Below are 16,454 nucleotides of genomic sequence, written 5' to 3'. Positions count from 1 at the left end.
CTTAAATCTGGGTTTGGGGAGCTGACTACAGCCTTCCTAGAATAAAATTGTTCACATATTCCTGTGTGTGTTTCCATGCTTACATTACAGTTTTCTTTTGATTCCAGCAGATTTCACTTTGGGGCTTTATGCTATTTTTAAAATATAGCAAAAAAAAAAAAACAAGGCTAGGTCAAAATATTTGGGTTTTTTTTTTCCTCAAGTTTGAGGCATTAAAAGCACATACTTTTTTGTGTAATTTATGGATTATTATAAGATATTATTCTGCATACATCATTTTCTTGGCTCACCGAAAGCAGATCTTAGGTCAGCCAGAGAATAAAATTATGTATCAAAAGTAATGGAAAAGACCTCTGTTTGATAGATCATGTAACTGTTCTGTGCAGCTTGGAACTGTACTGGTGTTGGCGTGCAATTATCCAAGGCTACATACCTACGTGCTGACTTGTTTTGAAGTATTTCCCGTGGCTTGGTGAAGCTGTCCTTCTGCAGCTGTCTGTCACGTCTGGGTGACACTGCTGGATTCAGTCATGCGATTATGCTGAGCACACGGACCTGCTCCTTGCCAGCGCCAGCAGCTGAATCCCCTTCTGGCTTTTTGGTCCAGTCAGCACAATGGATGTGAGACAAAACTGGTGTTTCAACAGTGAGATCATTACTTCTGTTTCATTCACCATTGAATTAGCTACTCCTATAATCACCTTGTTGTGTGTTTTTATTTTCTGTAAAGAGAGCAATAGCATCCTTAAGTCCTTTCTGCAACTTCTTCAGATTTAAGTGATATAAAAAATTTAAATTAGTCATCTTCTCTGGAACAGAACTTTTCTTTATAGTAACATCTATTTTCAGTTCTCAAAATGTTCATCTGCGGTTCTGTCCTTGTGATGGGTACAGCCCTAATGCCCCTGTGATTTTCTTCGGTAGATGTTCTTGCCACCGTCTTTCCCTTTGAGTGATTGCTAACCTGTAACTTGTCTTTAAGTGAAAGTGCTTCACCGAGTGTGGTTCTGCACTTTTACTAGATGATCAAACTGGTTTCCTTTTTTGTGCTCTCCAGAGAGGTTTTCAGCAGCTAAGATTCGTTAATGCTGGTAATTGAGAAATGATGACAATGAGCACCCGCCTCTTATCAGCCATGCCTTGTTTTTTTCCGACAGATTTATTGGTTTAAAGATGGGAAGCAGATTTCCAAACGAAGTGATCACTACCGAATTCAAAGAGAACCTGATGGAACTTGCTCACTGCATACTGCAGCCTCCACCCTGGATGATGATGGGAATTACACTATTATGGCTGCTAACCCACAGGTAAATGAAGGTTTGGCTCCAGAGCAAACATGCTTCTGGACATAAATCTTCAGAAAACTATCTCATTTTACGTATGCATGATTTAATTAAATGATGAAGTCACCATAGAGTATGTAAGTTAGATTTGTGTTTTCATCTTGCATCAGTAGGGTGGGACCTTTCTATCTCCAAGAGATTAGCAACTCAACAGCAGGTTTTTTCCTACGGTTTGAGGTTTCAGAGGGGAGGGGTGTTGGGTTTTAATCAGTGTTCAACCATTTGTTTCAGCTGATAACATCTCAGTATCCTGAGCATGGAGAGCACACACACTGGAAAGGGGGGGGTCTGAATCCAGTTTACCAGCAGAAGTAACCAAATCCAGCAACTTAATTTTTTTTCTGTTGACACTAGTCATTGATTGAGGCCAACTTTTCTAAATGAGTGGGAGTATATCACACCTTAACATGTCTGCATTAGGCAGTGATGGCAATTCTGTAAGGCAAAAAATTCTAGAGCTTATTGTGTAGGGGAGAAGTCTCCTGTGTTGATCCCAGGGTCTTAAACACTGGTTTTCTGAAACACAGAGCATTACTGGTTTTGCAATATTACTTGCTCTTTGCAGACCCAGTACAAGAGCTGAGGTGCACAACAGAAACCCAGCAGTGCATTGGACACAGCTGAACTTACAGCACACGCATCCTATCGAAGTAACTTTCAATCCACTCTCCCTACAGCACAGCACAGCAAATTGAGGGGAAAGATTTGCACATGAGAAACCGAGGCAGTAACATAACTTAAGGGATGTAACAAATTATTTTCTCCTGTAGCAACAAATATCTTGCCAAGACCTGGCCTGCAAGTAGAATCACACTGTAAAATAGCGAACTGTATCACTGAGACAGAGTTTAATCTACGCAGGAGTGTTGTGCTCTGTTATGGAGGTTGCTTGGTTACTGAGCGTGACACGGCCCTTTCTGCCTCGCTCTTTAACTGTCAGTCCCGCTCACATTGCAGCGTGCTTGGGAACATATGGGACTGTACATGCAGACAACACACAAATAGAAGTTTTAGGCTAGATTGTACAAATTGCAGTGCTTAAATCTAGGTAGTTTTCTACACATACAAATAACAGAAGTGAAGAAATAATAAAGAAATAGCATAAGGCCAAGGGAATTCTTCAGGCTGGGAACTTTTACACATAGACAACCATTGTGTTATAACGCTTGGTACCATTCACAGCAGGTTTAAATATGATAAATAAATACATCCATGTTCAAGGTAGGAAGCGAATCCTGCTCATCTTCCTCTAAGTGTCGTGTTAGTGCACCTACAGAGTTTCCCTGTGTAGTGTTACTGCATGATCCAAAATTGTAGAGACCTTGGTGAATAAACTGCCTTTGTGTTTGTACACTCTGAATAGCTCATATGAGGATATTTAAGGCCTTCCTTTTAGTATTTGTTAGTCTGGGTAAGGCTCGTTTGACGACACAACAGGGAACTAGGTTATCAGCTCTGGTCATTGATGACACTCATTTGTGGACTTTTAGATGTACTAAAATGAGACCATTTTGTATTGTTCCTAGTTTGGGGATTGAAAAAGCCATTTTGTTAAATAAAAAAATTCTGTGTCTGTGCTCTTTTCTCTCTTTGGAGAAAAACCAGAGGCATCCTCCTCTAGCTCCCCTAAACAAACCATCTGTCTGCTTCACCAAGCCCATTCTGTTCTTTCTTCACAGGGGATTTCCCAAGCAAACATACTTATCTCTTCCACTATTTGATTGCTTTTACTATGCATTTAGCAGTATAATGGAGGCAAAGAAGGGCTGTGAATTAATGTACTGGCCTTTCACGTTCAAAAGATCTGGATTCCAATTCTTTTAAGTCATAACGAGTAGAAATAATTTTGGCATAGCCTCCTCAATTCTAATGGAAAGTTGTCTACATCTCAAAGCTATCACAAACTTAGGCGAATTTGGCAACCTTTCCTCAAGCAAAGTGAAACACGTAAATATAAGGGAGCCTGTATCGGGATTCTGATGGAGTGATAGATATTTGCTCAGCTGTTGCTGTGTTTTGGTCATTGCTATTGGAACCACCAAACCACAAAGCAAAAAGGCTGATAAAAGTTAATTTTTATTAAAGCAAAAGGATTCAGTTCATTAAAGCTCTGCCAGTTCACGCCATCTCGTGATCTGGATTAATATAATACAACAGGACTTACGTATGTAAAGTGACGTGTTGACAGCCGTGACTGTCATCCGTGGTAGCTAATACAGCAGGAACCATTGCCTGTGGTGTGAAGTGCAGCGTTCTGGAATCCAGGTCCTAACGCACCTCTGGAGTTTGCCATAAAATTTGCCATTTAATTTAATCTAGAGCAAACTGACCCTGGGCCTAGAAAAGCACAACCCCGTGCCTGTTGTAGGCCTTTACTTAAAAGTTATGCCCCTTAACTGATCTCTTTCCATAAGCTGTATGGGTTCAAGTCAAGCCCTTATTTTCCAGTCTCTCCACATCTTTGCACTGTGCACCCCGGACTCTGGCTGGATTTCCCTTATTTTCTAGGCCACCTCCTCATGAATTACTTCCCACTCATCGCTTCCATCCCATTCATCCCGTGACTTTTCCAAATCTTTGGCTTCCTGATTATTCTTCCCTATCCAAATTCTTTACTGTCCTTTGTGTTGCCATTTGTGATGCCTTTATGTAATGAGATGCACTGGAGTTAGCCCAAACTGTGTTAATTCATCACCTGCCAGAAAAATATTAATATGCACTTGTGCCTAAAATAAAAATGTATTCATTCCAGATGTCTTCAATGGTCTTGCAACACACACACACAAATCTTTTGCTTAAGAAATTGCTGCAGGTCATGCACAATGACTTATTTTAACACAGTATTTTTCTTGAGAACTAAATGGGTCATGGGAATAAAAGCAGGATATAGGGACTTCATTTCTAACAGTCCAGCAGTAACGCAAAAGTCACGGCCATTCGAAGGCTGCTTGTGACCCCAGTGAAACTGATTTTCCATGGGCTTTGGCCAGTTGTCAATGAACAGGTATTTGCAAACCCCAGATTACAGCGACAAAAATATTTGCCACTTATACGACCACAGACTTGAGCGTGGAGCTCACAGCTTAGACCCGAAGTTCATGCAAAGTTGATGTGGATGTTCCAGGTGGAACATTCTAACTGTGACTGTGTTATAGCCACAATTATTACAGCGGTTCTGGGTTAGGTTGGAAGCCAACAGTCAGACGGTATCTCGACAAATGATTTTCAATGGCTTTGTGAAAGAGGAGGTTGTATTACAGACTCTTTAACAGGTGGGCAAAAAAGAAGAGATGAGGTTGAAAGTTTATTACTGTTACATGCTTTAATGTCTGGTAATGTATGTTCCTCCTCTCCTTCACCATAACAGGGTAGAGTAAGTTGCACGGGCCGGCTGATGGTTCAAGCTGTAAATCAGAGAGGCCGCAGTCCTTGGTCACCTTCTGGTCAGCCTCATATAAGAAGGTACTTGATGCCTTTTGGTTTTGGTTTATAATTGGGGAAGGGGCGGGGGGGGGGGGCTTATTTGTTTGTTTTTCTTTTAATAATACATATTTTGCAAAATTATTGTGGTAAGATAAATAATGTGAAGAAGGTAAGTATAAAGGATAGGATTCAGACAGAAATGTGACCTCTGCTGTCTAAAACTTTCTGCCAAGTTTGCATACTTAGAAGTATAGGCAGCCTCTGCAATTACATTAGTTTGAAGTGTCTTTAATTTTGCCTGTCTCCTCCTCGTTTCTTTGTGATGGTCACTAATTATTCATCTCAAATTCCACTGTCAGCTGTTGGGAAGGACTTTGTCACTTTGTTTTTTAAAACCTCTCACCTGACTAGGATTCTACCAGGAAACTGTACTTTCTGCAGCTTTTAATAATTATTAATTTAAAGAAATAACTACATGCCAAAGAATTTTATTAGATTTACATTATAAATATTTTAGTATTTCAGTGATTTCAGTTCAGATTCTTATAAGGAATTATGAGTCAGAAATAAAGTATTAAACTTATCTTTTGTAAGTTTACAATTATTCACATATGAAACTTTGGTTTATGTTTTTGGACCATATAAGGGAATTTTCCCTTCAAATGCTTTTTTTTTTTTTTGTTCATTTCCCAAAGCATTTATGAGGCTACTTAGCACAGCTTAGACATCTTTAGACAATACAAAAAAATTCATTTTGGTTACCCAAACAGAAATGCTTTCAAGGGAGTGTGAGAACTCCAGTTTTGGTTTCTGCTGTGATGAGGCACATGTTTTACTCAATGGTCACAATGGCCACAGAATCTCAATATTGCCCAATTGTAATACATAGATGTAATTACATAGTTAATGTGCAATAAAGAAATTATTGCTGTGACAATTAGCAGTGGTAGTAGTATTGACCTGCAGGACTGCTGCATGTGAAACAGGTTCTCTTCCCCACTCTGGTCACTAGAAAGTATTAGGGAGTGAGGCTGGTTGCTTGAAAGATCTTGCCAGTCTTATTCCTGCCCGGAACAAACTGGGCTTCCCGCAGTCCTGAAAGCATTTCCCAGCATCTCTCACCAAGGTGTCCCACCAACTCTCCCTCTCAGCCTTCCTGTCTAGGCCTGTTAAGCCCAAAGCTCAGGCTGCTTATGGAGGGGAATGTCCTGCCACCAAAAAAGCTGTGTCCCTCTGCCATAGCCTGTCCAGTAAATGAGACACTTGATACCTGCAAATAATGGGTAAAGTGAAAAGTCTCTGTTAGTCCCTGTAGGGAAAAGCTGCCATGAAGAGTCAGGTTTCTACTGGATTAGTCCATGCACACAGGGAGAGAAAGGGGAAACACCTTCATAAACGGGGAGGGGGACGGGCTGAGGGGTGGGTGAGAGCAGCAAGCAGCTGTCGCTGCTGCATCTTTCTACAGGATGAAATGCGGGTGTTTCTGCAATGGGCACAACCCCGGGCTGGTAATGGAGGAGGCTCATTTTTTAGTTTCTCCAAATGCAATTGAAGTCCAAGGCCGCTTACAGCTGGTGTTTTATTTTCTACTTGAGACAAGCACTCAGGCAGCCACTATTGTTTTGCTTGGGTGTCCAGCAGAGTAACAATTACAAAGATTTCCACATAGCAGTTTAATTAAAATTAGGGCAATTGTTGGGGATTCTTATTTCCTGTAAAATTACCACACGTGAAGGGCTCCTTCTGGCATGTTTACCGAAGGAAGGTCTGTTTCTGTCAAGCACCCAGCACAGCACTGTTGCTGGCCAGTGACATTTCCCACTGCTCCCACCATCCAGTTCTCCCCGAGACTGATGAGATGGGAGCACATAAAACTGACCTCAGACAGACAGACTCCCACCATCGGCTTTTCTAACGTAACACACCACAATACTGTGCTCCCCCATACGCTATAATATGCACCACATATATTGCCATATACTTTGGATAAGTAATAGTCCTGTGGCATTACAGTATTTCTATAAACTTATCTGCCTGAGAGCAACAAAACCTTTTTAACACCCCCCCCCCTTTTTTTTTTAACAAGTGTAATTATTAGCTTAATGAACTTTATGACTTGTTACACTGTTGACAGGCTTTTTCCTGAAGTATTTTTAATCTCTCACACAATGTGTTCTGGCAGACCTCTGGTTTTTGTCATCTTTGCTACATCACAGCCATTTTTCTGCACTGTGCTTAGCTTGCAAATGTTACCTTCTTAGTGTTATTTTGGGGAGGGTGGAATTTTTGAATTGTCTGACGTGTACAAAGCTTGGGCTTGGTTGCTCCAGACATGGTGCTCAACACTGTAGCCCCTGAGCTGTCTGATGGTGCGCAGCAGCCACAGCCCCAAATAAATCATCTTGAAATGCATGAGATTTAAGTGAGATTTTAAAAATAAATATTCCTGTTGCCCTTGTGCTCATTTAGAGGAATAATTTGAACTTAATCTACTTTATCCCAAATTAGTGATTGTTATCATATGGTTGGTCACAAATTCTTCCCCAGCTTCTTGCTCGCTGAAGTTCCTAGTGCATTGCCCACGCTGACCCGTGGAGTCTCCCTGGACACATCTAGTACATGATGTCAGTATTGCTGAAACTCACCTTTGCAATTTGACACCCACATCACAGCTCTAAAGAACCCACAGCTAATCCCAGGGTATTCCAGTCTATTGCGATTTGTCACTCCTACACCTCTGAAGTACCTGGCTCTACGCATTACATTATTTCTTAAAAACCACGAAACAAGTTTAGAATTAAAATAACCCCAGTTTCACCTTTCAAGGTAAAGGCTTGAAAAGTGGTCTGCAATTCTAGAGGTACATTTACAAAGAGGTAAAAAGAAATGCATTCTTTATTTCCAGCTCTAGACTAAACAGCATCCTTTCAAATCTGCAATTTGCAAACTTAAGTTTCTACGATTCAAGAACATAGTATCAGAAAAACAAAACAAAACATCTTTGGTCACAAACTCTAGAAATTCTTAACCTTTTGGTTTCCATTTCATTTGGTGTTATCTTTTGCTATTTTTTTCACCCAGTTTTGACCAGTGCTGCCTTTTCATGCAGCTGCAGCTGTGAGACGGTGGCTCTCAGAAGGGCTGCCACACTTCAGCGGTGCAACTTCACCTTTCGGCTCAGCCTTGCAAGGAATTGAGCAGCACTTACCTAGAATCATACTTGCACTTCATTGGCATTGTATCAACAGTATGGAAGCAGGATGCATGTAAATATTACAGAGGCAGATGCTGCATTGTTTGCTTGCACTGCGTAGCTCTCAATTAACTAGATACCATCCTTCCTGGGCCTGGGTCAGGCTGCAGAACTAATTTAAAAAGATAGGATGAGAGTTTTTCTCTGTTGCCATCCATCTTCTGTCCCTGCTACATGCACATGAGGCATCTAAGTCATCAAAACTGGCCAGGAACTCGCCAATGAAGCACAGTCTTGCTTTGGAGCTCTAATGCAGGAGCTTTAGGTGTGTTTAAGTGGCAAAAAATATTAGGGGCTTAAGTCCTGGATTTAGGGACTTAAAGAGCTTTCAGTGTACGTGAAGAAGTCCAGTCTGTGTTCCCTTGTTCAGTATCTGCTCCTGCTTTAATAGTAGTAGGGGCTGGATTTTCCCCCTCCACATCTGCCTTTAGTTACAGCTGCAGGAAACCTGTAAGGATCATTAAAAAGTAAAAATGTATCTAATTATGACAGATAAGGTGATGACTGGTCAGAATTCAAACAGAGCAATAATAGAGAGAAGGGCAACAACAGAGAAGGACAAAAGGAAGCAAATTTTCAAGCAACTCAAATTTAACCTCAGTGAAACGGAGTGTGCAGCTGGAGTGTTTCTCTTCCATACAGTAGTACAGCATCTTGATGTTCACCTCCAACTGCTGAGGGCCTTAAGCTTTTTTGTGTGATCAATTATTTTAACCTAAAGAAATGCCCATGGGCAGTAGAAAACACAGTATAGCCACATATACTGAAGCATGTATATACTGCAGCCAATGGCTGAACCAGAAACACTGGAGAAAGTTAACAGAAAATGGAATTCAGGAGAGAATTTCACTGTAAAGTCCTGTTGATAAAAGCTCTCCCTGAGGATATTTGAACAGCTCTACCGTGCAGCAGGGTGCCAGTGTGGGCAGTAGTTGGCTCTAGAATGGAATCCACTGGAACTGATCAGGCAAGGACAAAAAGTGATCTAAAATTTTGTTTCAATTACAAGTTGCTTTGATTCCTAAATCACGCAAATGCAATAATTCTAATTTCAATTGGGGAGGGGGGAGGGGAAGGAACACACACACAAAAACAAACAGACAAACAAGCAAACAAACAAAAAACAACATTTAAACAAGGAAGCAATTAGGAAAAGTTTCAATAGAGTAAATTAACAGGCAAGAATAGCCAATGCTGAAAGTGGATTGATATGCAAGCTTAAGGTGATTGGTACTGTTTCTGGGAACAGGAGATATTTTTCCTTCTTTTTATTTTTTATTAAACCTTTTAAAGTACCTTTATGAAGAACAATTTAACAACCAAAGTTTTTCTTCCTATTGCTCACAAATTAAATTCTTATTGTTTGGACACCACAATTTGGTGGCTTTGAAAATGTTCAAGAATATCTCAAGCAAAAAAAACCTGTTAAATAAGGAATAAATATCCACAGCACTTCAATCTACACAATTTTCTGTGAGGTCTTCAGTAGTGCAGAACAAGAGCAGACAAAAAATAAGTGTGATGTGAAGAGTCTCCTTTCAACAGAGAGGAGTGAGATTTTTAGTTGCTGTTGTTTTCCGAAAGGTGAGCATAATTAACGAACAGTACTTTTGCCTTCTGGTGTCAGCAGCAGCAGTGAAGGGATTAAATACACAGGACACTAGAAATGAGGAACTGAATCTGTCTGCTAAGGCCTACTGACATTTTTCTTTGTACTTCAGTGATGTAAAGACTAACTCTAAAAAAACACTATCAGGTATGAACAAATTATTATTACAAGCAATTTTCTGTAGCAACATTGTTTTCTAGATCAAATTTTGCCACAAGACGTGAATTAAATGAAAGTTATTGATAAGCACAGTGTCATCTGAGCCAAGTGCTACCAGTGTACGTGTGTAAATGTGGAGTGATAACGGTATAGGTGCAAGAAGTGATTTAAAATTCAAAGCACTCTTATAAGTGATTTTGGTTCTTCTGATTTAGCAGAGAACAAAAAATAATTTACCTTTATTTCATGTTATTTTAAGACCACGATCTCGATCAAGGGACAGTGGTGATGAAAATGAACCAATTCAGGAACGATTCTTCCGGCCTCATTTTCTGCAGGCTCCTGGAGACATGACTGTTCAAGAAGGAAAACTGTGCAGAATGGACTGCAAGGCAAGTATAATGCCAGGGACGACAGCCACCTTTCCATAACATGAGCTGCCTCAAAAAACCCAATTTGTTTATTTTTAAGGCTGTTTTACCTATTGGCAGTTTCAGCAACTGTCAACAGCTTAATTAACCTCGCTGCTTATAAGGAAGCTGACAACCAGTTTGCCCCCGCCTCCAGTGAAGGTGCTTCAGGCAAACCTTACAGTCCACAGTATGCTGATTTTTAGAATTCAGCTTTGCTGGGGTGTGGAGGGAAGCTATACAGCCAGTGTGCTTCTCCCTTTCAAGTCCTTTTACCACTTGAGTTTCGATACTCTATTGAAGTTTCAAACATTATAATCCTGATTTATGATTTTGCCTGACAGAATAAATTAAGGCTGGGATGAGTTCTGTTTCCTTTATGCTGACATATTTGGGAGAAGCTGTTTGTTTTCCAGCAGTACCCACAGCAGGGCTTTCAAAAGTACAAGACTTGTTCACACAGCCCAGGCATTAACCAGTGCAGGCGGTGCTCTCACTAGGTTACACCTAAGCAGAGTGGAACTCAAAAGTTCAATAATTAGTCAGGTAACATCTTTTTGTCTGCAAGTTTTCTACAAGAAGTTAATCTAAAAAGGAGTATCTTCTCATTCCATGTGAAGAGCAAACAATTAAAAAAAAAGACAAAAGGTGTCATCTTGCTTTTTGTTTGGCAATGTATTACTACATCTAACTTGTAGCATATCTAAAGGCTGATCTTCCTTCAGTCACACCCGTAAGACATCATGGAATTCAGGGAGTTGGCTAGAAAGTAAGTAAATGTATACACCTGAGTCAATGTGTAATTCAAGGCAGAATTAGATCTTTAAATCTTATGATACACCTGCAGCAGCAAACAAAACCAATCTTCTCTGCAGTAACAAGTCAGGACTCCTCCAGTGTTTTGTATGTCTAAGACCATTTCCCATTATTCTGTTTACACTTAAGGTTAGTGGATTACCCACTCCAGATTTGAGCTGGCAACTTAATGGAAGACCAATTCGTCCTGACAGTTCTCACAAAATGTTGGTACGTGAGAACGGGGTGCACTCCTTGATCATAGAACCAGTGACAGCCAGAGATGCTGGAATCTACACATGCGTTGCCAGCAATCGAGCTGGTGAAAACACCTTCAGCCTGGAGCTCATTGTTGCAGGTAACATCTTCATGCTACGCTTCCCCACTGAGCACTGCAAGGGTAACTTGAAAAAGGAAAATGTAAGTGCTACCAAATGACGTGGTTGAGGGGTACGGGACAAGAAAAGGAAACCTGGTAGTTACAGAACTATAGTTTTACATTATGTTGTGGAATAAGTTGCCTGGCAAGTAACCTCTGTGCACACAGTTACAGGAAGACAGATGTTGCCACAGTTGAGGCCACAAACCAGACTTTTTACTTGAATGGGGTTGTAAATGGTAATTTGTGCAGACCCGCATCTACCCGTGGGCAGCCAGCATGGTGTGATATGTCTGTCTCACAGCATATTAGGCTAATGCTGTTCCAACCTGCTGGTAGAGCAGTTCCTTCTGTAATTAAATGCCCTTCCTTGTATGGGACATGAAGGAGCACTGTTTGGCAAACATTCTGCAGCCAGTTTGTCAAGTCTTCATGTTGCATACTTCAATTCTTTAGGGGAAGGGGAGAAACCATTCAGCTCTGTGTAGGGCTCATTTTTTCCCTATTAAAATACTGACGTGACTGTTTTCTTCAGATAAACCAGGGTTGGACTTTGTGATTAATGAAGACAACACTCAAGTTTCCCAGCATTTATATTTTTCGTTATCAGTTTTTAGCCTGTTGCTGAAAGAAAGGCTACATCTTCACAGACTAGTGTCAACATGAGTGCCATCTTTATTTTCACAGCTAAGGAAATACAGAAGGCACCTGTGTTCATAGAGAAGCTACAAAACACGGGCGTGACTGAGGGATTCCCAGTGCGACTGGAGTGTCGAATCTCAGGGGAGCCATCTCCTCAGATATTCTGGAAGAAAGAGAACGAGTCACTCACATACAACACTGACCGAGTGAGGTTAGACTGACTGGGAATAATCTCCACCTGTATAACTTCAATGATGATTTATCCTGTAACACAAGTAAAAACCTAGAAGGTTTTAAGAATGTTTTGTGTGAACACCAGCTCCTAAATATTAACTAGTTATTGCAATAATTTATGACATTTACTCAAACTTGCAGCCAGCCTGGTGGCAGAGCCAGCATTAAAATGCTACCTCTGTTTCCCAGCCTTAGACTTAACTATCTTTGCACTTCAAGCATGTGGCGAAGTAGTTTTTCTCTTCTGCTTCTCAGCAGAAACCTTGATGGATAGATTCAATTTATTTTATATTCTAAGAATCCAATTTATTTTATATTCTAAGATCTATAAACCTTTCCTTGATATTTGATAACACTTTGTACGAATGCTTAAAAGCAAACTCATGATATATTGCAAGAAAAGGAACTTGTTACTGTTACAACACAAATTATTTCTGTCCTTTTAAATAACTAAGAGTATTTCAGTACTTTGTTCCTCACGGTTTTTTATCCCTTCCCCAAAACGTCTGGGTAAGTTCTGGCATCTCTGCTACTCACATCAGATTTTCAGATGTCTTCATCTGAAATTGTGAAGCAGGTTGCTTTATGCATTTTTGCTTCTTGGTTTTCAATACAGGATGATAAACCAATAAATTGTCAAACACATTTTCCTCTTGTTAATTTCAGAGGAAGTTCCACATTAATTAAAAACGGAGTCTAATGAATCTGTAACTAGGATTTGGTCTGTTTATAATGACATTTTAAAATAGTTTACACTGTTTTGCAATTTAAACACTAATTTTCTACTTTTCTTTTGTGCAGCATGCACCAGGATAATTATGGCTACATTTGCCTGCTTATTCAGGGTGCCACTAAGGAGGATGCTGGCTGGTATACTGTTTCAGCTAAGAATGACGCTGGGATTGTGTCTTGCACAGCCAGGTTGGATGTTTATAGTAAGTGACTTCAATTTTCGTGGTCACATTAATCCTCTCAAAACCAACAGTTCTCTGAGTTTCAGTTTATTGACAGAATGGTTTACACTGGTCTCTCTTTCTTTTGTTTATAGTTTCTCCTCAATAATAACGATCCACATCAAGACAACAAATGCTCTGTCAAAGTACATTTCACCATCTTTCAGATACCTAAAGCAAAACAAGCGTGCATGCTCTCTGTTTTTGCTTAGTATATTAAATATAGCTAATTAACAGCAGATAATGGCATGATTACGTTATTTTTGTGGATCATTATTACTCTTACTCTGCTAGCACTTTCCTAACCTTTTGTATTCTTTTGTACATCAGTCTGTAATACACCTCTGACAGCTACAAGAAGCATAGTAGATGTTTTTATGGCTTTCTGCTTATTTACTCAGTTTGTTTCAAAGCAGCCCCTTACATAGTGAATGTTTTCTTAAACCAAAATCTCAATGACAAGAATTAAGGTGTGTGATGGGGAGATTGGAATTATACAGGGTGGTTTCTGGGGTGGTGGTGATAGTGGGACTTGGGAATTAAAGACTTAGCCCAGCATTCTTGAGCATACATGGCAAAGCCAGCCTGGTGATTTCCTTTCATATACAACAAATAACCCCTGAACAGGCCTCTCACTGTCATATTAGTGCACGGAAACAAACCCCTTGCTGTTACCCCTCTCAGTGACACAAGAAAGGGTAGAAAGCAACGCCAAAAAGGCAAAGGAACAAACACAGACACTATTGTTTGTACCTAAGCTTGAAGGTGAAACTAGATGCTGACAATAAAAAAACACACCACCAAGAAATTAAACAAACTTACCTTTGATAAAATGGTTTTCTGCTGCTTAGAAATTAGTATCGCCTTTACAAAGGGTTGATTGCACATCTGGTACACTTGGTTGTACCGCCCAAGACAGCTAACAAACATTTTTTCTTTCCTTTTTCACCTACAGCTCAGTGGCAACAGCCAGCTCAGACAACCAAGCCAAAGAAGGTGCGGCCCTCAACCAGTCGATACGCTGCACTGTGTGACCAAGGACTAGATATCAAAGCAGCTTTCCAGCCTGAAGCAAACCCCGTCCACCTGACAATGCAATCTGGCTTGGTAGAGAGCGATGATCTGTAGATCCAACTGCCGCTGCCATGATTTTCTTTCAAAGCAGAAACACTGAAAGCCATTGCCTTGACCAATGATACTCCTATGTCACTTTATGCAAAGGCAGACACCTTCAAGTACAAAAGATAAAAACAAACACAATAACCATATATTGCTTATTCATTATACCAAATTAGGATAATAGATAGATTATTAATAGAAATGTACACATTGCACAACAAATCACATTCACCAGTTCCTTATACCTAAGTTGCTTCAGCTCTTACAAATGACCCTTTTCATAAAGGCCAAAATACATCAGACAGATTTTTTCAGAAGAGAACACTATTTATCACTACGTGCCTTCATAAGCAGGAAGTAGATGCTATACAATTTTAATGGTGCAAGATGTTTTGTTTGAGACCATTAGATCACAAAGAAAATTAGAATGTATGGTTATCTATAGTTCTGAAATGGCAATGCATTCTGATAGCTACAATGAACAAGTGCAATATTGTAAGAATAAAACAGGAAGGGACAAGGAAGAGAAATGTAAGCAAGTGCTGTATCTCTGCCAACTGCTTTCTATTCTGCAATGGAAAAAAATATCTTGCCTTAAATGTTGTTGGTATGGACATTTCCATAATATGACATTAACACCGTAATTTCAAATTCTTTTGTATTTTCCTTTTTGCCATGTAGGAGGAGGCTTACTTAAAACCATACAGCAAAGACAGTTTAAGGATAAGTAACTTAACCTCTTCAAGATAATGACAAAAAAGAGCTGACATGCAGTAACAGTCTACTCCAGACTATAAATATGGGTAACCAGACGGGGAAAAAAATCGCCGACAGTACGAACCACTGCAGGAAGTTCCTGTGAGGGCTGGGAGGGGGACAGGGCAAGAGGTTGAAACTCTCTGTGGATTTCCTGAAGACAGTCTGTAACCTCATGATACTGCCATTCAAGAACCTGAAATTCTAAGGTGAGCTGAAAACTAGAAAGCGTATGTATGGGACATTCGTCTGTTTAAAGCTTGTGTAATGTGTATGAGGATTAGAAATGTACAGTAAGTGAAAAATAGGTTGGGACTGCAATACGAATTTAAATGACAAGTATACACCACAGGTGACAAGCTTGCAGATCTGAGGAAGTAGAAAACGAAGATGAACAAAAACAACATTCAATTTGCGCTTTTTTTTTCTTCTTCTTAACATAGCATATGTGTCTGGTAGATTTTATTTTTTTCTTCTGTCGACTGTAGGCAAATGACAGCTCTTTTAATGGTTTGAGTCTGTGCGATGCAGATCAAAAGCCTGAAGGGTAATTTCAGAATGCCAGGCAAATCCACATCCAACTGGAGCCCCACCTAAGTCAGCTCTGACTGGGTAGTTTTAAATTAGAACCAACTGAATTTCAGATGGAGGCAAGGGAGAGAGGGAGGGAGGGATGGATGGATGGATGGATGGATGGAAGAATTACTAGGCCTGACAAGAAAAATGAGCATTTGATGGTACGAGCTACGATACTTTGCTATGAAAAGAAAAACACTGTATTCCTTATATGAAGCACATATATGGTATCTTTCATTATTTATAATAAAAGTGTTGAAATCTTTTATCTCTGTTCAGTTATTCAGAAGTCCTGTACTTAGGGTTTGTTTTTTTTTTTTAATTTTGTAATTGTGTACACCATATATTGCATTACTGCTATATGTGTATTGCTTTGTAAGTACACAAAGTTTGTTTTGGTTTTTTTAGTGACTAATAAACTTTAGCACATAAGGTAGTACTATTCTGATGCAGGATATGACCAGTATGGGGATTGTTAATCTACATTAACATCATAGACTGCCATCTGGGAATAATCCCATTCTATTCTAGACAAAAGTATGTCATATCATTTGCCAAATTTTTCTTGACTGTGACATGCTAATTTACTTTTTTTGTTTAGCTTCAGTAGCATTATTTTGCCACCTTTTATTTGTATTTATAAAAAAATGTATTATCATTACTTTGGATTGCTGTGCTGATATCATGTGGGTTTAACATCAATAAATATCACACAAATAGAAAGTTTTCCTTCTGGTAAAGACTATTAACTGTTTCAGTAGAAGCATGCAAATGTAAGATTTAGACATTTTGAATGTTATGAA

General features: G+C 39.7%; 1 protein-coding gene across 9 annotated transcripts in view; it reads left to right on the top strand.

The window, feature by feature from the left end:
* Positions 1 to 16,374, top strand: part of PALLD (palladin, cytoskeletal associated protein) — a 194,994-nt gene extending 178,620 nt beyond the window's left edge. For all 9 annotated transcript variants that reach the window (XM_071807712.1, XM_071807713.1, XM_071807715.1 and 6 more), the window contains 7 exons: positions 1,158 to 1,307; positions 4,711 to 4,805; positions 10,047 to 10,179; positions 11,143 to 11,350; positions 12,059 to 12,224; positions 13,049 to 13,182; positions 14,156 to 16,374. In XM_071807712.1, coding sequence (XP_071663813.1) covers positions 1,158 to 1,307; positions 4,711 to 4,805; positions 10,047 to 10,179; positions 11,143 to 11,350; positions 12,059 to 12,224; positions 13,049 to 13,182; positions 14,156 to 14,328 — 1,059 coding nt within the window. In that variant the 3' untranslated portion in view covers positions 14,329 to 16,374. The remainder of the gene's footprint in view (positions 1 to 1,157; positions 1,308 to 4,710; positions 4,806 to 10,046; positions 10,180 to 11,142; positions 11,351 to 12,058; positions 12,225 to 13,048; positions 13,183 to 14,155) is intronic.
* The last annotated feature ends 80 nt before the right edge of the window (positions 16,375 to 16,454 follow it).

The sequence above is a fragment of the Patagioenas fasciata genome, chromosome 4 (genome assembly GCF_037038585.1).
Source record: "Patagioenas fasciata isolate bPatFas1 chromosome 4, bPatFas1.hap1, whole genome shotgun sequence".
Taxonomy (NCBI): domain Eukaryota; kingdom Metazoa; phylum Chordata; class Aves; order Columbiformes; family Columbidae; genus Patagioenas; species Patagioenas fasciata.
The sequence above is the reverse complement of the archived record's forward strand: the minus strand, read 5'-3'. Positions and strand labels throughout refer to the sequence as shown.